Source organism: Leptodactylus fuscus, chromosome 8 (assembly GCF_031893055.1).
Source record: "Leptodactylus fuscus isolate aLepFus1 chromosome 8, aLepFus1.hap2, whole genome shotgun sequence".
In the NCBI taxonomy this organism is placed as follows: Eukaryota; Metazoa; Chordata; class Amphibia; order Anura; family Leptodactylidae; genus Leptodactylus; species Leptodactylus fuscus.
In genome coordinates, this window is record NC_134272.1 from 80,959,876 (window position 1) to 80,987,815 (window position 27,940).

At 44.7% G+C, this 27,940-nt stretch overlaps 1 protein-coding gene across 1 annotated transcript; it reads right to left on the reverse strand.

The window, feature by feature from the left end:
• Positions 1 to 281: 281 nt before the first annotated feature.
• RIF1 (replication timing regulatory factor 1) lies at positions 282 to 27,898 on the reverse strand. The gene is made up of 36 exons (XM_075284428.1): positions 27,831 to 27,898; positions 23,576 to 23,688; positions 23,302 to 23,380; positions 22,149 to 22,245; positions 21,851 to 21,981; positions 21,398 to 21,489; positions 20,513 to 20,702; positions 19,407 to 19,499; positions 19,163 to 19,301; positions 18,219 to 18,370; positions 17,771 to 17,873; positions 17,304 to 17,468; positions 17,116 to 17,226; positions 16,923 to 16,985; positions 16,312 to 16,412; positions 16,137 to 16,223; positions 15,416 to 15,489; positions 14,777 to 14,957; positions 14,582 to 14,689; positions 14,346 to 14,492; positions 14,100 to 14,199; positions 12,299 to 12,575; positions 11,875 to 11,914; positions 11,581 to 11,783; positions 10,644 to 10,743; positions 10,320 to 10,463; positions 9,508 to 9,647; positions 9,304 to 9,393; positions 8,897 to 8,948; positions 5,290 to 7,881; positions 4,077 to 4,214; positions 3,148 to 3,225; positions 2,891 to 3,006; positions 1,631 to 1,784; positions 1,445 to 1,553; positions 282 to 978 (listed from the first exon to the last, which is right to left on the reverse strand). The coding sequence occupies exons 2-36, from the start codon at positions 23,680 to 23,682 to the stop codon at positions 752 to 754; spliced, it is 6,780 nt and encodes a 2,259-aa protein (XP_075140529.1). The 5' UTR covers positions 23,683 to 23,688; positions 27,831 to 27,898; the 3' UTR covers positions 282 to 751.
• Positions 27,899 to 27,940: the final 42 nt, after the last annotated feature.

A 27,940-nucleotide genomic window follows, 5' to 3' on the forward strand; every position in this document is an offset into this window, starting at 1 on the left:
GGTCGGGTTCACCCCCTGCTCATTACTTTTTAGGAGGGCTGTGGGGGAGGACAGAACTCTGGTTCCCATCTTCCCTGCAACTCACAAGACTTCCCCATTCAACTCCATGTAGGTGTGGCCCAAATCTGTGAGATGTTGGTGATGTCACTGACATGGAGTGGCTGCGGGGAAGACTGAAGAATCAGTTCTGTCCTCCCCCACAGCCCTCCACAAAAAATGATTAACAGTATTAAAGCGTAACCAGAGCAGGGAATGCATTGGTTAAGCTTTATTACCACCAGTTTACATTTTAAGATGCACTCAATTTGAGAAAATTATAGAGCACATAACAAGTTCTCCTTTTCCTTGAAGCCGCAACAGCCAAACACCACACACGTACAACTCAGCTATGCAGGCGCTCTTTAGGTCATCCTTGTGGGTGGTGGAAATTATTAGTGACGGACTTATAGTATTCGGGTTATGTACAAAAAGTTCTAGTTAAAAAAATACTTTCAAGTATCGAAACATTTCATCTCACCTTTAAGTCGCCATTTTCTGGCCCTAGGCAGAAGTGACGTACAGTCAGCTGGAACATAAAACAGACCCTTGATAAAAAGGCAAGCGGGAATCTGTTGCTTAAAGTACTATGTGTATAGCAGCAAGAAACCTAGAGGAGAAGGGACCGCACATGATGAGTTCTTAAAATCTATTCAGTCTCCAGAAATAGGAATAAAATTGTTCCGTAACACGAAGGATTTGGAGCCGAAAAGTCTTAAACAGAACCATTGTGTGGCGGTGACGTCCACCGGGACTGGAGCCGTCGCAGGACACAGTTTGAGAGCGTGCCAAGTTTTTCCAGCACTTCCAATAGCTGCCTTTCCGAATACTTCCCGAGCTCTTCTTGAGTAATCAGTAGAGAAAGGGCATTGATCTGGCCCAAGATGTCCGGCGAGGACGCAGCTTGTACAATGGACCCTGTAGCTGACGCCTCTGGCAAATCTAAGGAATGTGAAAGGCACAAAATGTGAACCAAATATAGCTAGAGTTAAGACGCCCTAAACGATCCCCAATATGGAGGAGTCCTTTACCTTTCCTCTTGGAGTGATATGTGTGAGGCGCCAGACCTAGCTCAATGGACCTTTACCAAAAGTAGGAGACTACCCTACCGATGGGCAGAGCTGGGAGTGTCTTATTTTATAGAAGGCTCCATATCAATACTAAGCCAAGCAACTAACATGTTCACCCGACAGGGTCCTAGGACCAGATCTCAGATAGTGAGATTTCCAAGTGGCATCTTAGAAATCACAATACTAAAGTCAAGTCATCCCTTAACCCCGAGACAAAACTAGAGACCCCCACAATCTCTAGCTCAACCCTGAGACAAAACCATAGAACCCCACAACCTCTAGTACAACCCTGAGACAATACCATATGGACACATTTATAGATCAGGAAGCCACATTACCGGTCTCCATCTTATCTTCATCAGCTGACACAGACTTCTCATCGACACCATTTATGGGCTTCTCGGCTTCATCCAGAGCAGCAAACTCGTCATAACCCTTAGACCTTGTCTAGAAGAATAGACGGGTGAGGTCAGTGAGGCTCTAGACAAAACTGTGTCCTGGTAACATCTGGTTTTATCCTTTACCTGCTGCTCATGGTAGACTTTCAGGGCCTTCTTCACAGTAGAAATCTTTGGTGAACGGATGGGCAGAGTCTTTATCTCGCACGGGGTCAGAGTACTAAGGTCACCGATGGTTTTAATGTTTTTAGCACGGATCAGCTGTCCCAATCCTCTAGCCCTGCAAAAAAAAAAAAAAAAAAATTTTTTACAGAAGTGGGTAGACACTAAGATGGAGCTCTGCACGTCCGAAACCTGGCGCGAGGGATTTACAAGAAATATACGCCAATTACTGCCTGGGGTCTATTTATATTCTGGCTCAGTTCACCTGAAATAAGTTGAAGGCTCTTGATAATTCGAGGACACCAGACTTAATAAATTCCCCCTCCCCCACTATTGACAAGCAGATTACATATCCCAGTACCTACCCTTAACCCTTTATCATACCAAGAAGACTGCCAGGCACAGACTACTTTGGATAGTCCTGCGATCACTGCAGCATAGCCTAACATTAAAGGGTTCCTATAATTAAAATGACTTTTTTTTCCTCCCTAACACAGCAATAACCTTAAGAAAGGCCATTCTTCTCCTACCTTTAGAAATCTTCTCCACCCCGCCGCTCGGTAGAAATCCAGTTTTCTCCAACACCGCCTCCATCTTCGTCTGGAACGGCCTCTCCCAGTGTCTTCTTCTGGCGTTGGCTTCAAACTTCGGCATTCGCAGTTGGCTTTGCAGTCTGGCCTTGGGCAGAGCCGACAGCGCATGGCTACGGCAATTTTCCTGTTTAAGCAGCTGCTTACACAATAAGCTGGGGCCACAAGCCTGAGAAGTTTGAAGCCAACGCAGGGAGAGGCCGTTCCAGGCGAAGACAGGCGTTGCTGGAGGGTTCTCTTGCAGCATTGGGGACACCCCCAGTGCTGTTTGAGCGCTGGGGACCGCCCCCAGTGCTGCGAGAGAACCCTGCATACCGAAGAAAACCGGGATTTCTCCCGAATGGCGACAGAGGACATCAAAAGGTAGAAGAATTCTAATAATTGAATCCCTTTAAGATTGTGAAATTCAAGTTATTTTATATCTCTCCCAGCTATGAAGAGGTATAAAGAACTATAGTCCTACGAGATCCCTCCTTATACTTCCCTACTCTCATAGGCTGTGCTGTCTGAAAGCAAACAAGCAAAATAGAAAATTTGTCCTGAATGCTAAATCCCCGATTTTACACACTTCGGTACCTACACGATGAGGTTACTGGAGGGGCCTAGATCTAATAATATTCCCCCAACCACCTACCACATGTTGGAGGTAATCTGGGGCAATATGACATCTACAGGAGTGGTGCAGTTCATCAGGGCCGGGTAGACGCTCTCTTTTGGTGACGGCATGGATTCTTTAGTCATTTCTGAAATCTGAGAAAGACGAGACTCCGTTACTGTAATGTCACCAATAGGACAAAATGTGCGACCTAAAGCTTAAGTATGAAAAAGTTCAAAGAGGCAAAGTTATAAAATATTAAAACTACATAAATATATTAAAGATTTGACGCTCACCAAACTCTTCTTTGAGCTCTTAAATCCTAGGACTCGGGTTCCAGGAGACGTAAATCCCTTGGTTGGGGTAGTGTTAATCTAAAACAAAAAAAAACAAAAAACAAAAAAACAAAAAAAAAACAAAAAAAAAAAGGGATAGGATAAGAGGCACAGATCTAGAGGGTCACTGTAGTGCCAGCCAGACCTCTATCCTCATTTGTGGGATGCCCCTCAGGTCATCTCTGTCAGACGGTACAACCAAATGTGTATTCAAAGAGAGGAGTTGCAAAAATTTCTGCAAATGAAGTCTGTTCTACAATCTATTAACATGAATTTCTGAGAGTCCTCAGGGACAGTCACTACTCCGTTTACAGCTTCTGAAGCAGAGTTAAGAAGTTAACCATTCCCATATTATATATTTAAAATATCCTAAGACTCTGCAGTTCTGACTCTGGCCATGAAGCCAAATAATATGCCGAGACTTTGTCTTCTGTAGGAGATTTCTTTGCAGCAGTCACCTCACTTACAGCACACGGATGATCACAGCCATCAGGTATATGTAGATAAGATGCAGAATCCACTAGACACAATAGGAGATGTCACATCTCTACTCCCCTCTCTGCACAGGTCACAGACCAGGCCTAGAAAACTCCTATAACGTCTGCTCCAGATAACTTAGTTTATGGTCCACCTCCAGGATGTCAGACTATTTTAGGCTTCGTTACAAAAGTTGGACATGCAAAGTTTCCAACACTAGGTCATTTCCTAAAAAAAAAAATACTTTCCCTTTAAGGAGGCCATAGCCTCTTATTTAGAGTACTAGCAGTAGAGGTGCCTGAATTATAAAAATCAGCAAATTAGGCCTTGGTTTTGATAACCTATCCACCCCATCCTACACCAATATCCCCATGATATCAGCGAGCAGAGTAAGGACTGGTAATAAGACTCACCTTGGAGTTATTGCCAGTCAACATCTGAAGGCTTCTCGATGACGAAGAGGAACTATTCCTGATGACAGGACTTCGACGATCAATGTCATCCGCCAGACCTTCCTGGTATATCGGGTTAGCGAATGACACTCTTCTTATCTACAAGAAAACAAGTGTGGACGTTACAGCACAATGGTTGGGACCTTCTAGACAGCAATGACGACATCCATGAGCAAAGACCAGGGGTGGGCAATTAATCTTCCCATGGGGCCACATGGGAAATTGTAACGGTTCTAGAGGGCCAAGCGCACAGCGGCAAATTTAGCTCCACCCACTTCTCTGCTGACTCCGCCCATCCTCAATCTTTCCATGTGCCCCACAAAGTAAAATCCTCCTACAGTCACCCTAACATTATACACCCCCACATTATAAAGTTTTCCTTCAAATGTCCCACAGTATTAAGTCCCTCTCCTGGTGCCCCAGTATAAACCAGCAAAAACTAGAGGAGACATTAAACTGGGGGCAACTAGAGGCAGACATGTCCCCCTCCAGCTACCTCCACGGTTTAATATCCGCCTCCAGCTGCCCCAGTTTAATGTCCCCCTCCATGTGCATTCAATTTAACTGGCCCCCTACATCTGCCCCTAGTCCCCGTCCCCCCCCTCTTGCTCACATGCTGTCTCTTCTCTCTATCATCCAGCAGCCTCCATTGCCAGCAGCTTGCAAAAAGCACACAGCCCCGTGTGGCTCCGCCCACTGAGTCATAGCCTATCCTGGTGATAGGCTGTGATGACATCACCACAGGTCCTTGAAAAAAAACTTCAACTAGCCATGCGGGCCGGATAGAAGTAGTCAGAGGGCTGGATGTGGCCCGCAGGCCGTACATTGCCCAGGTATGGCATAGACTGTCTGAGGTCATCTCAGACTACAACTTAAAGGGTTTGTCCATGACAGATATCAATTGCTGCGGCCTTTCCAAGCACAGTGCTGTACATTGTATAGTGGCTGTGCTTGGTATTGCAGTTCAGCCCCATTCATTTGAATAGAACAGAGCTGCAATATGGTCATGTGACCAAAAGACGTGATGTCACTGACCTGAGAAGAGGAAGTGTAGCCAAACATCAGTCCTGAGCAAAATGCAACTTAGCAAAAAGACTACCTAGCTGGCTAAGGGAAAGACCTACGCATCAAGCACTAAGCTATTCCTAGATAGGAGTGAAGGGAAGAGAGTTACCTTGTTGATCGGAGATGGCGATTCAATTTCCTGCGGCCTCTTTAGCCCTTTCTTCAAAATACTCATAGAAGGGGAAGCAGAAGGAGACCAAGAATAATTTCCACTTGGGCTGTCGTTGGACATGACCATGGGGGTCAATACTTTGGCTTTTGTGGGAGAACACGTGTGTGATTGTACAACGCCTAGGTCTTCACATACCATTTGATCAGTGTTTTTCATTGCGGCGCCTTCGTCTGTTTCCTCCCCATCTAAGGCCACATCAGACGGAGCAATGCTGGTGGTGTTCTCATCTTCCAAGACCTCTTCTAAGACAGTTTGAGCATTAGTTTCCTGTACGTCTGTATTTTCTGCACTAACATGACTGGTTTCATCTTCTGAGATGGTTTGCTCTTCTTCCTTCTCAGCATCTTCTTCAGCAGCTTTTGTGGCTTGGACCTCTTCAACATCATCGTCTTCAACAAGACTTGAGACAGTTTCAGGCTCGGCCTCTTCTCCTTTTCCGTCGTCCTCGATCACGATTACATTCTGAGCATTTTCCAAGTCCTCTTCAGGCTTGGTCTCAACGACGCTACTTGTAGGCCCTTCTGCTTCTTCTATATCGTAGGTTTTGTTACTGGTCGGCTCTTCGTTTACTTCTCCGACTTCCATTCCATTGTCCCCTTCCTCATTTTCAACACCCTCCTTCACCAAAACCACAGTTTCCGATTTGATATCTTTTGGACTTCCTGCCACCACGGTTTCATCCGCACCGATTTCGAATGCAGTCTCTGGAGCTTCTACCGTCTTACCTGGGACAAAAACTTGTGTTATTTCGCTAGGGTCGGTGCTACGGTCACCTAAGAGAACGACAGTGTGTTCTTCCGATTCTGTATCGGATTTGATCTCCGCAGCAGTCTTGAAGAAGCCTTGTTCATCGGCTAGGGGCGTACTGATCGCACACGGCACGGAGAACGTTGTATCGTTGAGTTGCATGGTGGAAGACATGTGCATTTTCTGGTTTTTACTTTCAGGCTCTTCGGATTTCCAGTCTTTGGTAACCGATTCGCAGCAACAGTCGCAATTCCGGGACCGTCTAATCCTCTTACTTCTTTTATGGGGACAGTCAAGCGACTGGAGGCCACTTTGAGAGGACAGGAAAACATCAGAGACAAGAGTTGAGAAGTCTCCGGCGGAGGGTACAGTGATGGCACTTTCCATGGTACTACTAATCTTCGAAGCATTGCTAGAAATGTCGTAGGTTTTGTTCTCGATGGTAGCCAGTTTCGAGTCCGGCTCGCACTCAGAAATCTTGGCATGCAATACAGAGTCGTCTGAGACTAATGTATACGTTTGGTCATCGATTACCGACCTCGACTCTGCATCTTTGACATTGGAGGAATCTTCGGTGTTTTTCAGAGTTACTCCCCCCTGAGAGTCTTGCGTGCCTTCAGCCTTATCTGATTTTCCAGTGCTCTTCGGTCTCCCCCGTCTTCCCTTCTTTTTAACAGAGCCTTCCATCGCTTCTGAATTCTCAGACTCGGAGTTGTCCACAGAGGGCGCTACGGCTTGCTGAGATCTCCTGGTTTGATACCGGGCTTTAACTTTTGCTTTCTCCTGACTGTCCTTGCTAGAATTAGAATCCGGAAGTTCCTCATCTTTCTCACTATGGCTAGTTACTTTGCTACTAACTTCATCATCTTGAGGTTTTCTAGAAACATCCTGATAGTCTTCTCCCTCACTGTTCGTAACAGTTTCACTCTTTTTGGCAGTCTCTCTCGCAGGCAGAGTCTTTTTGGACGCAGCTTTTTGCTCCCCTTTTGTTTGGGTTCGCTTTTCTGACTCGTTCTCGTTTTTAACAGCATCTAATACTTCCGATTGTCTTCTGGAGGAACGTCTCAAGGAGATCTGAGTCGTAGGAGTTTTCGGCGGATGACTTTTATCGTCAGCATCTGGTGGAGTGTTTTCTTTGGTGTCCACTTTACTAACTGGAATACTTTGCTCTATCTCCTCGGCTTTTTCATCAGCCTGCGGAGGTTGAGAATCTGGTACGACGACACTTTCTTCCATATTGACATTGGTAGAGTCCTTACTAGATTTGTGTTTGCCATCCTCAGATACAGGAGTTTTGTTTTTGGAGTGTTCAGCAGAGCATGAGGCTCTGGTTTCCCTCTTAGATATGGTAAGCTCAGTGCGGTTATTTTTTGTAGGGGTTTGTGATGGGTTTTCGCTCTTTTCTAGATTTTCACTTTCCTTCTCTGCAGCTTCTTGGCTATCCGGAACCAAAATAACTTCTGATTTCACAAACTTTTTGTCCACCAAGGGACTAAAAGATCGATTTCCGGGACTATCAAATTTTTCTAGGGTGATGAAGGACTGCCTCCTGCTCGAAGGCGGGGGTGGAGTGCCTGAAATCATATCTGAAGAGGCCGAAGCATTGCTTAGATTTGACGTATTCTGAGCCCCATCTGACGCATTTTCACAAGCGTTTGCGGTTGAATCATTAGCGGCTTTGGCATCATCGTCAGAATCTAACATGTCAACATCTATTACTTCATCCGATGTAGTTCTTTCTTCCTTCGCTTCAGATCTCTCAAGTTCTTCAGTTTTAGCCATCTGCACATGAGAAAAGTAAAATCAAATTACCTTCTACACTTCTGGCCACTTCCTTACATTACCATTTGGGAAGGCATATAACTCACAGGTTGCTTTTAAACAGGTATTCCAGACATTTTAGGAAAGGATTAAAATTTTAACGTAGGAATAGACATTAGGATTTACTCTAGAGGTTTTAGCCCATCTTGGGTATGAGCACCTTCTTACACCAGTAGCTACAATAGGAAGTGAAAGAAACGTAACCTCTGCGTTCTTCTTCCTATTCGGGTCGAGAGTCATGCTCTCCAGCACTGGTACTATCATGGCTATGTAAATACACAATAGGTGCGAGTGCTAGATAACTTTAAGGATCCCCTGATCCTCATGTTGCATCTGTAGTAAAGAAAGTGATGGACACAAAATGCAGCCTCGACATTCACATGAATGGGAGCTCGGAAAACAGCCAAATACTCTCGCTTCACCAAGGATGCAAAATAGGGGAGTCCTCTTCTGAAAGAGGAGGAACCCACATCTATCAGGAACTTATGGCATATTCTGTGGATATAGACAAGACGACCTCATGACATAAGTAACAATGACATCTACTAATCGAGTGTGCAACATGTAATGCTTACATTCCTATAACACCATGTGGATAAAACTGGTTTATAAAATCTCTACCAAAGAAAGCCGTCTCTCCAGTGCCCGCTCTCCTGGAAGGCTTTATTCACATGTCACTGGTTTTGGTCAGGGATTGTGCGCAAAATCCAGACATGGGTCAAACACTACAGAATGGGTTTCACAATAGCTACTGCAGGTGGCAGATCTCTGCAGCAAAATAAAGTCTGGCTCTAAAGGATTAGAAAAACACAGCACCACAATGTTTGGAAAGAAAGATGTACCAGCTCCTGTTTCAAGGGGAAGTCACTGGTTTGGCGGCTTTAAGTGGACATAATCCTTAGGATCTTATTAGGGACAGAGCTTAGACAAGGAGAAAAAAACCCAAACATATACCTTGAGATGTATGAACACCTACCTTGACATCAGAAGCTGCTTCTTTTGGGCAATCTAAAACTTCTGCTTTCTCTCTAATATGGACAGAGATACATACAAGGTCAGGATTATATACATAGACTAATATCCCAGGCACACTTCTGATGTAGGACCGAGTTTGCAGCGGCATACACTTAAATGACAGTAAGAGCGGCATTCACATCTATGGGCACTTGTGATGCTTTCCGTTCCAATCACACGGAGCAGGATAGGACGACTCTATAATCATCTGTGTCATCAGAACGGAATAAATCCAAAGCCTCTATAGACTAGAATGCATAACAATCCCCAATTCTCTCACGGAGTGCACTATGCTGTAAACTCAGCCCCACGTCAGTGCACAGGGTCTAATGCAAGTCAGAGTGTGAATTGTAGTGTATGGACACTTACAGCGAGATTTCCTGGCTTTGTGTATACTGTGAAAACAAAGTGGTGTCTTGAGACGCATCCAAATTGTTGTACATGGTGGGGATGTCCACCCTAAAAAAAAAAAAAAAAAAAAAAAAAAAAAAAGCCAATGAGGTTCATGGGACTCAAAAAGCAGGCTTCATATGCCATTTTGTCTAATGCCATGGTAGGGTAACATGAACAAACCTTTTTGTACGCAGGACTTCTTTCTGATGTTCTGTTAGAACTCGCTCTTTTGTTTCAGGAGGGATAAACACAAAGTCTACAGATTGTTCCTCTTCTAAAAGCTTCATTTTAGGGTTTGGAGAAGAAAAATCCAACTTCAGCTGAAAAGAGAAGTCAGACACATTGCCAGGGTAATCCACTACAACACAAGATCCTATTGCACAGAGGTAAATGGCTCGTGTCCCACAGGGATCCGCTACCGTACGAGTGTAGACAACTGCGGTCTTGTAGAAGTCAGGGGGGTTTAGTTAGGAGGCAACTATAAGAATTGAACTGGTTTAAGAAATTGCAGGCCTTTAAACAAATTTGAGTCAAGTTAAAGGGGTATTACATTTTCAAAAGGATTTTTCAGACTGATTAGCTGACCACCTATGGGTCATCAGTATATGATTTTTGGTGAGTGTCGCACCCAGAGCCTGCACAGTTCAGCTGTTGTGGCAACCTCAGGGAACTGAAAGTTAAAGGAGTGGACAGGGAGTGTGTGCAGACTCTCCTACTCAAGGAACAGAAGAAGCTGTGCACTATCCACATCCACTGCTGTAACTTCTGACGTCTGCCTGAACAGCTGATCTGTGCAGGATTTGGAGCCCACGGATGACACCTGTAGATAGGTAGTCTGTAAGAAAAATCCTTTTGGAGCCAGACAACCCCTTTAAGGGTGGACACCTCTGTATACCAACATCACTACAAAGACAAGCATCCGAAAAGTAAAGTAAACTGCCTTCCCTTGAAACCGCCAATATACTTTAAAGTCCACATAAAATGACTCTTACCTTCGCTTGCGGTACTTTAGTTGGCGTTTTCGTGGGCGTGCCTTTCTCTTTAAGCTCCTCGGCTCTGGCCAGTAGGAAGTCTCTCTTCCCTGCAGACATGACTTCAATCCCACTGATTTTTGTTCCCAGCTCAGAACTGTCTTGCTGCATAAAAAAACAAAACAAAATTACTGTATTATAAAGGGTGTCCATTGCCATAGGGAAAGCCCACCCTGCGTCACAGGTTTTAGAAAGGGCTAGAAGACTCCAGAATCTGTGGTTAAGCTTGGTGAGGGTGGAAAGACCCATAGACTAGAAAAAAAAAGTTTTTGTAAATGATCTTACGTTATCAGAATACGCCCCGCTTGATTCTTCCACTGGATTTGTGCAGGTAAAACCAGGCAGCAAAATTGGTGTTTTTAGCTTAACTTGGCTTAAAACTGGTCTGTTCAGAAATAAAAAGAAACCATATGACAGCGGAAGAACAGACCAAGTATGGATGAGGTTTTAGGTTACAATCTCCAAAATGGTAACCATGCAGTCCCAAATTTTAGTCATTAGCATCATGCTACAACCACAGTGGGCAGACTTACCAAGCACTTAGGCCACTTCAGCATTTTTATAAAACTCTGAAATTGGGTGTAATGAGGGTGGGCCGGGCCATCAAGCCCACCAAATATACATCATTTACACCAGTTTTTTTTTTTTCCCCATAAATGCTGCCTGAAATCTAAGTCAGCCGTCTGGCAGACGCATGGTCGGTCAGAGGATTCGCCTTGTCATGAAAGACTCCTCAGGCGATGCAGAGATTATTGCTGGCATTTAAAGCGAACCTTTAATGTCCTTACAGATGGGCGGTATTATATACCGCTAGAAAGTCGACAGTGCAATGAATTCAGCGCAGATAGCCTTGACGGTATGCGCCTCAGTGCCAGAGATGATGGTGAGGTTAGTTTCAGCACGGCTATCCCTCCACTGTCAGAAAGGCTGGCCACCTGACATTACAAAGCTATGGAAGGGTACTGTCAGAAGGGCATACCTTATATAGCCCAGCGGTAAGGCCGGCCTTTCTGACAGTGGAAGAATATCTGTGCTGCAACTAACAGCACTGATATCTATGGCCCAGGGTCGTATACCAAAAACGCTGACTGCATGGAATTCAGCCTCTTAGAGGTATATAATACCGCCAATATAGAGGACACGAGAGGTCCTCTAAAATACTGGTCTTGATAAATCCTCTGAGTGTACATAGGAAATTAATCAAAAGGGTGACAAATCTTACTTCAACAGCTCTGGATAAGCCAACACGGCGGCCTTGGCAAATGATCCATTCCAAAACTGCGTCACTTGATTCCTGAAACTTTTGTTCTTGTGCAGAAATAAGGCGCAGAGAAGAGGGGAAAGAACTTCAAGTAGGTCATTATCATAAGAGCCGGTGTATCGGGAGCCAAGACAGGAGAGGACATCTCCAAGAAGCTTATCCAGCTGAAAAGAGACATAAGATGAACCAAGGGGTCTTATACAAACCAACCTCAATATGACAGGACACAGAGGACAGACATCAAAGTCATCTCACCTTACTGCTGAGGTTACTGTACACTTTAGGGGATTCAAACCTAGTGTAAAAGACATTTCAGGTCATTCTAGAGCAATGGTTTTGGACAAATCCCTAACATGACACCAACAGGAAAAATGTTGATGCTTGTTAAAATTTCACGAGTTTATTAAAGTACGGCACTTGTTAATATTCCTTCTTCGCATTGCCCTTTACAGAAGGGAGTCTACATTTATTAAATGGGTTTTCCAGCATAAGCAAATTATCCACCATCTATATCTGGGACTCCCACTGAAATGAAAGTAGCTGGAGGAACAGACAGGACACTTTTCGACTAGGACTGCAGGACAACTGAGGACACAGCACATCTAGACTCTCCTTTATGGGATCCATGTTAGGTAACAGGCTTGTCCTAAAGTTACAAGACACATTACCAGTTACTCACTTGGTTTTAGCATAGAATACGGAAACGGGCTTTATGAGCGATAAAAACACCGTTCTGAGGACTGACGGTAATGTGATGTGGCTGACGCAGGTAGACAGGCAGCTTATGAGAGAAGAGCCCATCGCCGTCATGGTTGGGCCGCTGACTTCCATAAGACTCTGATCGGAGCACAACATGTGAAAGCCTTCAATTAACTTCTCAAGTAGCTTCAGTACAGAATGTAGGTTTCCCAGGGGTCCTTTCTTCTTCTTGGCCCAATCGGTTGGTGTATGAGGAGCTTTAAAAAAAAAAAAAAAAAAAAAATAAAAAAAAAAAATTTATATCTAGTGTGTGATAGATACCGTATTTTTCGGACTATAAGACGCACTTTTTTCCCCCAAAATTTCGGAGGAAAATGAGGGTGCGTCTTATAGTCTGAATGTGGGTGGAGGAGTGGGTTTGCAGCATGGCCGCGCTACTGCCACCGCTGGTTTTCTTCAGCGGCTGTAGCGCGGCAATCTGCAGGCCCCAGCAGCTAAGACAGTCCCCGGCATCTGCTGTAATAGACCGGCGGATGCCGGGGAGTGTCTTAGCTGCCGGGGCCTGCAGATTGCTGCGCTACAGCCGCTGAAGAAAACCAGCGGTGGCAGTAGCGCGGCCATGCTGCAAACCCACTCCTCCTCCACAGGTCCCGGCAGTCAGTTAGCCCCCCCACCGGCCCCATACCTTTAGTGATGCAGGCCGGCTCCTGCACGGTGAGGCCGCAGGAGCCGACCTGTTCCGATGACAGCCGGGAGCCTAATGAAGGCTCCGAGGCTTGTCATAGATATATATTACTATCGCGGCTGGTCTATGACCCTCCGCGATAGTAATGTATAGAATCTCCCATAGACTGCAATACACTTGTATTGCCGTCTATGGGACTTGCAATCAAATGATTGCAGGTTCAAGCCCCCTAGGCGGGGGATATTAAAATAGTTAAAAAAAAACAAAAAAAAACAAAACATAAAAATATAAAAAAAATAAAATAAATAAAAGTTCACCTCCTTTCCCTAGAATACATATAAAAGTATAACATTACTGTGAAACATACACATTAGGTATCCCTGGGTTTTAAAATGCCCGGTCTACTAATATTTTTATGTACAGTGAACGTCAAAATCAAAAGTGCTAAACCGCTGGGTTTTTCCTCTCTGTTTTGCCTCTGAATTAAATAAAAGGTGATCTAAGCAATAAACATTTCCCAAAATGGTATAACTAAAAAGTACACCTGGCCCCACAAAAAAAAACGCCCTATACATCCCCATACAGCTGCAGGGTCACCTGTCAATGTGGCCTTGCAGCTGTTCCAAAACTACAACTCCCATATATTAAATATTTTACCATTTTTTGCCTGAAATTTTTTTTTCCCTATTTTTCTCCTCTAAAACCTGGGTGCGTCTTATAGTCCGAAAAATACGGTACATCTATAATAAAAGTATTCACAGTGCCACATGTTACATGACAGCGACTGGGTTATGTCCCTTATTTCACTTAAAGCCTGCATGCAAGACTTCTGCCGATACCAAGCACAAAACCGCCGGACCCCATTATAGTCTATGGGAGCCTCAGGTTTCCACATGTAACCGCTTTTTAAGTTTCTAAAAGATCCGAAGAACAGAAACCCATATGCTAGTGTCTTGAAGTTTGCAAAATATAGGCTAATACCCAACACTGTTGGAATTTAGGCAAGATTGCAGATATTTTGCCTGTGCAGACCCCAGTTTCAGTGTAGTCATTTGTCTATCCCATTCTGGAGTTATAAGCAGCAAAACCAGGTTACCTTTAGTTTTGGGCTGAAATTTGGTACTATAAGGAGAGAAGTTGACACACTCCACGATCACTGTGAGGACCTGGACGAGCCTTTCCATAAGTGACAATCCCTAAAAGAAAAAAAATAATAATTCAACAATAGCAGAACAGCAATATTTAGGCCAAAGCTACAAAAAAAAAAAAAAAAAAAAAAAAAAAAAAGTGTATTGACATTGTCCCATAAGAGTATAACAGTTTTTATTACCACATTCCTTACCAAGGTCTGATCCCCAAGTCCAGCAAGAATTCGGGAGCAGAGTTCTTCACAGCAGACATTTTCATCAGTGGTTGTGACTAGCGCTGCACAGCGGGAAAACACCTTGTATAGTTCTGACCATGTCCGCATCAAAGTCTTCATAGTGGGCTACCATGGTGGATAAGATGAATACAATGAAAGCCGTCATATGACCAATCTCCAACTCAAGCGTCAGTAACGAGCAGAGTAATTGTTACCTGGGGGATTTCTGCAACTGGAAAGATGTGGTTTATGGGCAGCATCAGAGCATTGTGCAGGGCGCTGAAGTTGTGCTCTAGTGCGTCGCCTTGGTTCACTTCATTTGTCTAAATGTGATGGGCAGGGAAAAGGTTACGATCGCATCTCATCTACATACTAAGGACAAGAAATAGCCTTACATCAAGTATACCCACCTGATTGATCTTCTCTGTCAATGGGTTAATTAAAATACTCCACATGCGCCAAAGCAGCTCTTTATTCTCAAGTAACTTGGCTCCTTGGTTCAGCTCCTGGAGCACAGACTCACTAAAGGCCAAAGGAGAAGTGGGACCAGAGAAGACGTAACCCACAAGAGTCTCATAGTTCATGAAGAATCTAGGAGACAGAAGAATGACAAAGACAAATGTATGCAGAAACTTACTGCCGTCTCCCTTCCTGGATTATTTGCAATGACAAGGTTGAAATTAAGCAAAACTCTGACTCAGACCTGGACACAGGCTCCAGGTTGTGATCTTTGGACGAAGCCTCAGCTATACACACACCGCATGTGACTAGAGTTTAGTAAAACCTCAACTGTATTATACTGTGCCACAGATGTTTGATACAAAACTTGGCCTTAAAGGGGTTGTTGTAGACAATTACTTTAAGAATGAAGTTGCAACAGGATTAGCCAAGTTTGACTTAAATTGTCGGACCAAACCTTCCCATCCAGTTACCAGTGAGATACGTAATATGACATACAAGGATGGCATGAGTTCCCCAAAACGGGAGCTTCGCACAGAGAACCCCTATAGACAATTTCTACAAATGGAAATAATCCAGCTGTAACTTACCTTTCCTCCGTGACGCCATGTTCCAGAAGTCCAGGATGAAAATGAAGCTGAATTAAAAACAGGGCAGGGGTCCCCTAAGATAAACCATATGCTATGTAAGAAAGACACGAGATACAAACACATTGTGATGTCCACATATTAGGCTACAAAACTCACACCAAGGGCCACACAAGTTGCACCTCACAGAGTCAAATAAGCCCACTGTGTAATAAAAGACCACTAAACCTAAAGCACCTGCCCTTCCCCCGTTAGCTTTAGAAACCTTAAAGGGGTTTATTCACCTTCTACAATTGATTGTCTATACTTAGGATAGGTTATCGATATTTGATATGCAGATGTGGGACACCCAGGACCTGCCACAGTTCACCAGGGTGAGATGTGATGTGAGATATACATTGTCTTGAGGGAACAGAACGCTTACGGCAATAGTTTGGGTTGATGTGGACCTTTTTCTCCCAGTGACATTTCAAGGCCCCCCCACAAACTGGAATAGCAGAGCATTGGTCCCCCTACTGTGTGAAGGGTAGGTCGGACACGTCTCACTCCACTGTAGTGCCATATAATTTATTGGAGGAAGCAGCGTACATACATACATACAATACTCTGATACCACGATGCATAAACCTCAAAGGTTAGAAAACACCCTAAAAGCCTTAGTTTAGAGTTAGTGGTCCTTTACATACAAGTACAACAAAGTGGCGAACACCTAATACTCTCTTACATTAAGAAGATCCATATTTGCCACCTGATAAGCTGCAGACGCCAGCACTTTCTGAGGAAGTCCCTTCATGGTGCATTCAAGTAGACTCTACAGTGGGAAAAGGGAATGGGTTTAATAAAATAGTCTGAGCAGTCACGTCAAGGCATCAGATCTTCAAGTTCACTTCAGTACGTACCAGACACTTCTCCACTTGAAGAGCATCAGATACAATAATGTTCTTCAGAGTTTGCAGCAAGGTGGTCAGGACTTCGGAGCCTTGTTTTTCTTTCTTGTTTCCTAAAAGCAATAAGTAAAATCTCACAATGAAGAGACATTTTTGACCTGGGAACACAGATCACTTTTTTGCATTATTTCTGCAGATCCACTACGGGATATTTTTCCACACAGTGGAACGCCTCGACTGACACTTCACTGGTAATGTTGAACTGGATATGAGATAAATGTCTGATCACTGTACCAGTCACTAGACTAGGGATCCTGGTCCCTCTTAATGGAGCACACTCAATTTAAAGGCCTCAATTCCTCACGGGCAGGGCGCTCTACTCCACTGTGCCAGTCGGCCATTGTTAGTATTATATCTACCTGTATATTTTGTGTATTGTATGTAACCCCCAAATGTAAAGCAGCATGGAATTAATGATTCTATATAAATAATTCTAGTCATCATAGAGCCCCTTGAGATAAGACATTCATCACCTATTCTACAAGCGCCTTTATGGTGTAGAAAGCTAATTGTTGAATCCAGTGTAAGCCCAAATCTCCTTCATTGACTGTTTTTGAAAGTACCTGTTTCCATTGCTGCCTTTACAAATTCTATTATGTCCTTCCACACGGCATGAAGGAGTGCACCTGAAAAGGAGAAGGAAAGCATGAGGCAAAAAAATAAAATATATATATATATATATATATATATATATATATATATATATATATATATATAAAATTCAGTCTAAGAGCTGGCTGGTTATTGGGCATTTACCTGAGGCCTCTTTTCCTATGGTAATAAATCCATCCTGTACAGCAGCTAGCAGCGTGCTGGCATGTTTACTGAAGAAGGAGACGCTGCCGATCAGGCGATGCTGGAGAGGCTCTGCACACACGTGTAATGTCAGGTTAGAGAGCAAAGAATAACGAATAAACCATAAACTCATAAAGAGCAAAACCTACCTAAACTGAGCACAAGCTTGTGCTGTGCAGCGAACTGAACAACCTCAGGACCCAGGAGGAAATGGAGCATCATCTCAATGCCCAAGAGATGAATGGATGGGAACGCAACCGACGCCAGAACGCTGGAATTCAGGTTCATTATTGAACTGCCTAAGAAAGAACTTCCTAAAAAGCAGAAGATAAAAATAGAAACAGATTGTCTAATCCAATACTAAATCTGTAACAGAAGTACAAAACCAGCTCAAAACCAAACCAAAGGTGTCCAACTTTCTAATGCAGATGGCCTATTCTAAGACTAGGCTATCAATTTTAGATCTGTTGGAGGTCCTCCAGCTAGATCAGCTGTTCAGCTGACCCATAATCTCGTAATTTTTACATGTCGAGGAGTCCCATTGCTCACTTGGATGGAATGAAGATGTTGAGATCAGGGCTATCTGTGGAGGCCATAACATTACTGGCAAGATTACCTTTCTGATGGGGTGTGGATGACGTCATACTCTGGTTGGCTGCACGTATTGGTGTTGAAGGGGTCTCTACAGCAAATGCACTCTGAATGAGCGGCAGACAGACCTGAACAGAGACGTGACAGTCATTAATATCAGCGTTATAAATCATCCAATCTCAAACAGATAGCAAATGGGTAATGAATAGTGATGAGTGAGAAGTATTTGATCGAATAACCCGCTCCCATAGGAATGCGTGTAGTCGGCCCAACACCAAGGGGTTAAACGCTGCGACTATTCGAAGCGTTTAACCCCTTGGTGTTCAGCCGATTACAGGCATTCCTATGCCGGTGACGTATTCAATTGACTACTACTTGCTCATCACTAGTAATGAATTCACAAAATTCAGGAACACCCCTCTTTAAAATCCCAGTCCACATTAAATAACTCCCAGGGCTTGAAGCATAGTTACCTGGTCAAAGTGTACTGGCAGATTGGGCCCAAGACGCATGAGCAGATACCACCAGACCTCGACTTTTGTGAGCGCCAAAAGCTCCGTCCTGACGTGGATAGAACTTAATGGTTGCATCAGCAGTTTTAGTCGCTTGGAGCTGCAGAGTATATCTGGGGGAAAAAAAAAAAAAAAAAAAAAAAAAAACAGAACATTTATACACAACTGACCAAGTAAGAAGTTTAAAACCAAAACCTGACACCATCATAACTGTACAATATCCAGAATTACAAGTTACCTGAACACTCAAAGATGTGGGTGGTGAAAGCTAAAGTATGCTCTATAAGGGATCTGCAAGTCAAGATGACAAATAGCCAGAGACATTGCAAAAGTCAACTCCTGCCCCGACATTGGCATTACATGCGCCTCGATCAAGGGGGTTTTACCACCAAAGCAAGTTTCTCTCTATCCATAAGATAATTTGCAAATCAGGAGAGTGCAGGACATTTGTTCCCTATTTTGAATGGAGCAATGGTCAGGCAGTCTGTGCACCAATTTATTCATTTCAATGGGAGTACAGTCCTCGACTATCTCCAGCGTTCCCACTTACATGGATGGAGTGATGCCCAACCACCATTCCATTCAGAATGAGGATAAGTTTTGTGTAATCGGATCTCCCCTCATCTGCAGAATATCCAACTATTAAATTTCCTATACTATAGGGACCGGCTGCACCCCTGAACAGCTGATCTGTGCAGGGGCTGACTGTCAGACACCAGCCAAAGACAACCCCTTTAACCTAATTGCCAGCAGCCATTTCAATCTCTATACAATGCTGTGGACTAGGTTGGCACTATCTAAGCAAGGGAGGTTGTCCTAATGTAAGGTCATGGAAAGGCTGGCTGCATTACAGCGTCATCGGATTACTAAGCAGAAACCACTTCACAGACACTGGATTATTTTACCTGGGTTTAATGCAAAGTTATCAATAAGACTTTTCCAAGCAATAAACGCAATTTTCTTCACTGCTTGGTTTCCGCTTCGAAAGCCTAGTTCTTCCAGTTGCAGCAAAGAGTTAATAAAGCTGCCGCTACGATGCAATGTCTTAAAAAATAATAAAAAAAACAAAAAAAACAAAAAAAAACACGTTTAACGTAACTCAACAATAATCACCCAATCCACAGTGACCTCAAACTCTTCATAACTTACCTTCCCCAAAATCTTCACGAACAAGGGCCACAGCTTCAGCACATACGTCTCATTCTTAGATGTGAAGAGTTTGTGGAGCTCAGGAAGAATTTTCTGCACAAAACCAGAAAGGAAAGTGTTACTGGGGCAAACCAATTCAATGCACTTCAAGATTTAGGCAAGAGCCTCATGTGAAGTAAAAGGCAATAAATAAATACTCCTGCAGCATGTATGTTATACCTATGGAAATGTCAGTGGTTTCTCTATAGGTAAAATGGAAGCAGAAAGTCTGCTGAGGAAACTGTTGCGGACTTTGTGAAAACCGATGCGGGATACACTGATGCACTGACGCCACGGTTTTCCCACAGTGCTTTTTTGCTTTGGCCCGCTACGTGAGGTCTCACCCTTAGATGATTGTAGAAAATGTACTGCTTATTCTTAATGCCCAAATGATTGGAAACTGAACTGCAGTAACCTGACATGGCCAGTACACAGCGTATGGAACTGTATACTTTATACGAGGACAGTTCTGTACACAGCGCTACTTCAGGTGACCGTGGCTTTGGCTGTCAATCGATTGGTGGTAATTCGGTCATGCACCAATCTGATATTGTTAGATATTCACACAAAACAGCACTACAGGTCCTAGGTGAAAAGACAGCACACGGTGCAGATTTTGCCAGAGATAAAGATTGCCTTCCTTCCTCCAATGGTTGCATCAAGCTGGACCCTGCCATTTAAATCCCAGGTCACAATCTGAATCAGCTCCCTTAAGATGTAGAAAAGTCACCTGTGCAAACAGGAGAGGGCAGAACGACCAGAGGATCACATGACCCGGGGGTTGGAACCGGCCTAGAACCGTTAAGTCCAGCATGAAGCTGGAGGAAGGAAGGGAACCTTCCTAATCTTGTTGCTCCAGACCACCACCCTCTTGGTTCCCAAAGGCGTGTACAGAGTACCAAACACATTCAGAGCTGCTGTCCATAGAATTACAGCTTCTTAGCATTCGAGTGAATGGGTAGAAGCTACAAATCTAGGAAGCCTTAAGACACATTAATATAGATGGCCTAAGACTACACCATCAGTTTAATGCGCCGGATAAACCTTTTATTTAGTGGGTTACTTACAGAGCTCATGAGCGGTTCGGCCAGAGCTGCCACCTCCTGCTGCTTCTGAAGTAACACTGGTAATCCAATTTCTAGGACTGTGGCTGCTCTTATACGAACTTTTGGTGCAGAGTGAATGACTAGCGGAATGATTAACTTGGCCCATCTGACAGCCTCTGTTGTCATCTGTGCAGGGGTCTGTTCCAAAAGCCTGAAACATGGTAAAGACTTAGATTAATTACTATAGATTAATTAGATTCTACAAATGCATTAGATTAGAAGTATTAACATTACTTCAACCTGGTCTGAACAGGTCCAATGGCTGCATGGGGATAGCCTAGTTGACTTGCTGACTATGATGCTGTATGCATAGGAGTTACTGTATCATAGTCTGTTCCTGAATGACCAGATCACTACCGTAATGAGCTGAGCGTGTTTGTTCATTGTAGTGATTGGGCTTTTCAGGAGCTCCCTGTATGATAACCAACTGTGATACTGGGACTCCCATGCACACGACCAAGTTCAGTTCGGGTGCTATGGCCCACACATGGACAAGGACCCTTACTATGCTCTGCTATGTACAAACCTAAGTTAGGGCGGGTTCACACCTGTGCCCACTTTGTCTCACATGTCCGTCTTGCACCGAAAAAAGGCACAAGACGCTCACAGGCGGTCACTTTGCAAACCCATTCAAGTGAATGGGTTTGAAAACTGACTGCCGGGTTTCAACCTCCTGTCCAGTTTCTCAGGCAGAAGACGGAAACCTGCAAAGCAGAGACCGGGCGCAGGTGTGACCCCGCTCTTAACCAATTTTACATGGACATCAAAACATCTTGCAAACGGTGGGCAAGTGCCACATGCTGTCACGTTAGGATACTGCAAAAAGGACCGGATATTTCTTCTTACCTTATAACAACATTCAGTGCTTCATATGCAACGACAAGTGATTGCACATCTTTAGTAAGTACATTTTCTAATGTAGAAAGTATAGATGGGACCTAGAAGACAAATAAGGGATATCAATTCATGCTTAAACTAAACTTTTATAACCCCTTTGAGTTTTATTTTGGACAAACCAAGTTTCTGGACTGGTTCCAACTCTGGGTTCATGTGTTCAGAGCCAGCACCTGAGCGGATCCACTTATATTATGGGGCTGCAAGAATAAGTCATTGTAATAGTAAAGCCATAGCCAGTCAGGAGAGATGAACTGACTCCAATCAGTTGGGACCAGCCTAAAAACCTGAGGCTCAGTGGAAATAAGGAACCCATTTAAAGGGTTACTCTGACTACAACTACTCAAGATGCTGAAACATAAAATAAAAAAAAAAAAAAAAAAAGTTATCTATAATTCAACTTACCGCTTTCCCAACTTCTTCAGGGGAGAAGTTCTGCTTAGAAATCACCCAAAGCGCTCTTGTGCATGAGCTTTTATCGGCTGCTTTTACGGCAATACTGTTTAGTGTAGACAGCAATTCTTGGACTTCAGATGCTACAAGGGAAACACAAGAGAAGGTTTATGGCCACGTACAGGACACCACTGTGGCACAAGGGCAGAAAACGGCTACCAAAGATCAGCTGTATGATACCTGATCTATAACTAAGCAGCAGAGAAGATATGGGGTCTCTGACTGACATTACTCATGTACATGAAGTTACCTGATATGCCAGATGCTATTGTACTGTTAAACACACAAAATCCCAGTGTCTGAAGTGCTGAGTTACTGAGCTCAGAATGCTGGTGAGTGACGTGTGTCTGAAAGATAAGATGAATACAGATTACTATATGCACGTAAAGGCAAAATGAAAAGCCCAGAAGGTGCTGGGGGAAAAAAAAATAAATAGGGGATAGTCACCTCCCCTACCCTCTGTCCTGTGCTCGGGCATTGGATTCACCGATTCATCCCCTGTAGGCTGGAAGTACGTGGCTTTGGTGACCAAACACTGTCCTTAACGTTCACTTGTTGGGTACAGGCGACATTAGCAGTGATATCACCGGTAGCCAACATGTGACCTCAGTCCAGTTATTGGCCAGAGCGGTCACCTGAGCAACATCACTTCTGGCCTGACCAATGCTCATTGGGGATGGAAAGGAGGACCCCACATTGGAACAGGGTTAGGAGATTTTTTTCCTTCTTTCCTATCAGTATGTCTTTTGTAGAATGGGAGGAAATCCATGCAAACACGGGGAGAACATACAAACTCCTTGCAGATGTTGTTCCTGGAGGGATTTGAACCCAGGACTCCAGTGCTACAAAGCTAACCACTGAGACACTGTGTTGCACCAGTCATATGAGATCTTTGTGGGGGGTGTAAAACACCTCTTCTCCAAATTATGGCCTTAATGACACTAAAGGCTCATTCACACGGGGGGCAGATTTCTGCTCCCTGTGTCACTCTCGGGTCAAAACCCGCCTGCCACGACCGTTGCGGCTTCCCCCTCCAGAGTTGGCTCAAATGAATGGGCCAACTCCGGAGGTTGCTGCCGCCAGGCGGAAGCCGCGGCTCGCTGAACCCGCCTGAAGAAAGGGCAGCCCGCTTCTTTTTTCCCCCCGCCATCGGCAACATGCCACTAGTGGGAAAAAAGAACGCTAGTGGTCTCCATAGACCACCATTGTATGGAGGTGGATTTTGAGGCGAAATCCGCTGTCAAAATCCACCTCTTGCCCCGGTGTGAACTAGCCCTAACAAAAGTTTTCTATATAGTTTGGTCCAAAGAGGCCTAGAAGGAGATAAGGTCACAGACTACATACATCATTACTGAGCTTCAATACTTATGTTCTGCATTCACTTGGCAGGTCAATCCTCCTACCTTAAAAGATTTGCAAAGACGTAAGAAATGCTTTGCAACCAAGACGGTGAACTCTTTGCCATCCTCTCCGCTAAGACGGCTGGATAAAGAACAAAAAACAGCAGGTGATAAATACCAATGAAGTAAAACCAGACAAACCATTACCCCACAGGTTAAGACAACAAACCCAATGCCACATCCCTCCCACCATCATAAAGGGTTGGCGTGCAGGTCTCAGCGTCATGAACTTAAAAACAACATAAGTTGACATTACATCCAGTAAGTGGTGACTCACTTGGTAATGGAGAGGTAGGCGTCCGTCTTCTCTGTATGCGAGGTAGAGGCGTCCTCCAAGGTTTCTAGTAAAGGCACCAATTGTGAATCATCTAAAACGGCAACCATGGCTTTCTAAAGGGGATAAACAAAAAAGAATTATGAAGACACGACAGACGCAGAGCTGAACTGCAGAAATGGAAGGCAAGATGCAGATATAAAGACAAGCAGAGATCTGCAGTAAGTGCAAGGTGTAAACATGAAAGGGTGGATCCATTAAAGATTCTTATCTCCAATACACAGCATAGAGGGATGTCACATCACGGCAGGGGTCCAATGCTCAATTGCAGTCCTGGCTATCCCATAACAGTGAATAAAGTGCTAGTATGCTTGTGTGACCGGTGCTTTATTCACTGCTATGGGGCTTCCATGAATGCAATCTAGATTCAGACCCCCAGCAATGTGACATCCATAAGTATACTAAAAGATCAGTGTCAACATATACTAAGCGCGCAGGCTATGTATGGTGCCCCTATGGGGAGATGAAAACACTACAAAGGGTGTAGAGAATATGGGATTCCATGAAAATCAAGTACAGAAAAAAAAAAAAAAATTTTGCTTCTATATAAAGTCGTAGGCACAACAAAAACTAACAGAGATCTGTAATATAAGTATATACAAAGGCCCTTAAGGTGGGTATACGTAGTCAGAAAGGGAGCCTAATATGTTTGACTTGCCAAAGTAAAAAAAAACAAAAAAAAAAAAAACTGCACACCATGACAGTCTGAATGCCCCCGTCAAGATGACCCATTGAAGTCAGAGGACTTGACAATAAGGGTAAGTTCACACAGGGTTTTTGGACCAGATTCTGACACGGAGGGAGTGTTGGGCCACGGATTCCACGGTAAGAAAGGGCAGCTTGCTTCTTTTCATTCCCGCGAGTGACATAAAACAGATAGCCGAAAAAAGTGAACGGCTCCCACTGAAGTCAATGGGAGGCGTTTTTTTGGAGCCAGATTATGAGGCGGATTCCACGTCAAAAATCCAGTCCAAAAAATCCTGTGTAAACTTACCCTAAAAGGCCAGCATGTTGCAGTTTCTATCAGTGAGGTCCAGCTAGAAAAATCAACTTTGTAATTTCTGAGCCTCATTAAGGAACAGTCAAGAGCACTAGAACCATAGTCTAGGCAACTGCAGATCCCAGCTTTCCTGGCCAATACATTTGTACAGACCGCATATAATGTGAACATGCCCCAGCACAGACAGCAGCCATTCAATACCTGGAAATCCCTCCAAATGCCATTTCCAAGCATTACACATTTATAGATCTGCATATGGCTGCAACTTGGTAACCTCAGAGATTTCAATGTCTGAACACATGTGGTATTCTCTATAAATATCCATCAGACATTAAAAGGGATGACAAGTCAGAGTATTTGCTGCAAGACATTACAGTGGTTTTCCAGGATCATCAACTCGAACTGCCCAAACAGATCATTAAAGGGATCCTATCATTGGTTACCCTTTTTTTTCTCCCTAACACGTAGGAATAACCTTAAAGGCTCTTCTACTTTTAGATGTCTTCTTCATGCCGCCAATTGGTAGAAATCCCCGTTTTCATCTGTATGCAAATGAGTTCTCGCGCCACCTTTATCTTCTTCTGGAACGCCCTCTCCCTGTGTCGTCTTCTGTCCTGGGTTTCAATCTTCTAGGCCTCAGCAAAGCCAACTGTGCATGCCCAGGCCACAAGAAAATGGCCGCTTACACAGTAAGCTGGTGTAAGCAGCCATTTTCTTGCGGCCCAGGCATGCAAGTCAACTCTGCTGAGGCCTAGAAGATTGAAACCCAGGACAGAAGACGACAGAGAGGGCGTTCCAGAAGAAGATGAAGGTGGCGCTGGAGATTTCTCTCTCAGCATTGGGGACACCCCCAATACTGCGAGAGAACTCATTTGCATACAGACAAAAACCCGGATTTCTACCAAACGACAGCGCGAAGACGACATCTAAAAGTAGGAGAAGAAAAGCCTTGCTTATGGCTATTGTGTTAGTCAGAAAAAAAGGGTATACAACGATACGATTCCTTTAAAGAGGACCTTTCACCACTCCAAGCCTTTGTAGCTTTCTGCTCCATGTTATAGATGCAGCTGCACAGACTCTGGTGCACTTTGAATTATGTCTGTAACCCCCCTTGTTTTGGAGCTCTGAGCCCCGTTAATTCTGGCACCCCGTATGTTAATTAACGGCTTCACTGTGAGAAGGGCGTTTCTGACAAAGAAAGCAGCTACGTCAGTCTAAGGGTGCATTCACACTACGGAACGCCAGCGTGTATCACAGCCGTACACGCCGGCGTTACAGCAGGGCTGCTGGACACTTCCCATTCATTTCTATGGGAGCCGGCATGCGAGCGCTCCCCATAGAAATGAATGGAAAAAAGCAGTCCATTCATTTCTATGGGGAGCACTCGCATGCCGGCTCCCATAGAAATGAATGGGAAGTGTCCGGCAGCCCTGCTGTAACGCCGGCGTGTACGGCTGTGATACACGCTGGTGTTCCGTAGTGTGAATGCACCCTAACACTGTCCAATTAGCAGTGCAAAGTGTCCGAGCTGCTTCTGCTGCGTGATCTTGGGAGTTCTGTGAAGAGAGGACTGCCTGATGCCACTAAAAGACCCAGAGAAGCGATCCAGGCCAAGTATTGAAGTGGATGAAGGAGAACTTCACTGACATTGCTACAGGTAAGTAAAGAAACACCTAAGCAATGGGCACAAGTGTCCTGTACACCCTGTGGACCTAGGTCTTGCCCCTATACAGCAAGCATTAACCCTTATAGCCCCTATGCAATGAGCAGTATCCCCCCTATAGAGGGGGCAGGTCTCTTACTGATAAACCACCTTTGAGTCAGAGATCCATCAGAGAAAAACTTCTGACCTGGTGGGCTTTGGTTCCCCGAAGTACCATGACTAATATTAAGGCTAACGCCCCAGGAGGTCCCGCAGCCAAATAGCACTGCAGGGAAAAACTGGTGGCAACGTATCGCAGTTCTTCCTGCAGCGCGTTAAAAAGAAAATTAGCCGAGGTTTCCTCCGCAGACTTTCTGTTACAATTACATCTATGGGGAAACCGCCGGTGTTTCCGCAGATATAATTGACATGCTGCGATTTTGAAAACCGCAGATGTTTTGGAAAACGCGGCGTGTCCGCATCAGTTTGTACCACAAGGTGGGCATGGGAGTCGCTAGAATCCCATACACTTTTCGCTTACTGTAAAACGTTGCAATTTTTCCTGCGGCATTTCTGCTGTGGGGAAATCGCAGCGTTTCCATCCCGTCGGGCCCCAGCATAAAAGGGTTTTCCAGACTTTGTTAGTTGAGGACTGATCTTTAGGATAAGGGGTGTGACCAGTGGTAACTAAAGTCTTGTGGGCCTCGGTGTAATCTTTTGTCCGGGGCCCCCTACCTCATCCCTACAGCAAATTCTTGTTAGAGATGGTTATGGGTCTAAGGAGCTTAATCCACCTTAGTGTGGTTCGGGTAATCTGTGGGTCTCCTTGCCTTATGGACCAGATGGAAGCTGCAATCTCAATACTGTACCAGTGCCTATGGGCCTCCTAACGCTTCTAGACCCCAGTGCAACGGCCCAGTCCGCACCCCCTCAAGTTACACCCCTGGGTGCGACACCTGGGACCCCTCGGGTCGCCTGTCTGATGTAGACTCAGGTTAGGTCTATATAGCTTTGACCACAACCCAAGATCAACATCTCCACCTGCGCAGCCATCACTAAAGTATGTGAGGTCACACTGTAGCCCCGAGGATACGGAATATTATTGCGATCAGGAGTCGCCGCCGCCATCTCATGAAAGGAGCGGCGACAAAAATGGCATAGCCCCGTCCTCAATCCGCACCTAAACCCATGTGACCCCCACATCCCATCTGTGAAGATTCTCAGCGACGCCACAAGAACAGCCACCCTATTACCTCAGCGAAGGAAAGTCAGGAATCGCCATGTTGGACATCAAAAAGGCAAAGTTTTGCGCAAAATGGCAATTTAATCGGTAACGTGAACACAGCCCCTCACGATAAAGCTCACCAGGCATTCTGAGACTTGTAGTTCCACAAGGATATACTCAGTCTACTCCAGATGCACCCCCACTATCTACCGCAGCTGCTGCAGAACGTCTTCCACAGACTGCCATGTACTCAGAGTCTGCATCAAGCATGGGAGACCCATAACTACAGCACTATGGCTACCTCAGCCCCACCCGGCTCACCCGTCCTTACATGCACACACCCGGGGACGCCCGTCTCACCCCCGGACACCAGAGCTCCGCTGTCCCCAGCCGCTGCCGCTCTAGATTTAAGCGCGCTCCGCAGGCTCCTCCCCATCCAGC

Bases quoted from the DNA above. Each gene is read 5' to 3' on its own strand.
- RIF1 (XM_075284428.1), bottom strand. From the start codon at position 23,682: ATGGTTGCCGTTTTAGATGATTCACAATTGGTGCCTTTACTAGAAACC. The intron at 11,915-12,298 runs GTGAGTAACTGG...CTTTTACACTAG, and splicing joins GTATTCTATGCTAAAACCAA to GTTTGAATCCCCTAAAGTGT. The intron at 979-1,444 runs GTAATGTGGCTT...CACATTCCTTAG, and splicing joins TGAAGATAAGATGGAGACCG to ATTTGCCAGAGGCGTCAGCT.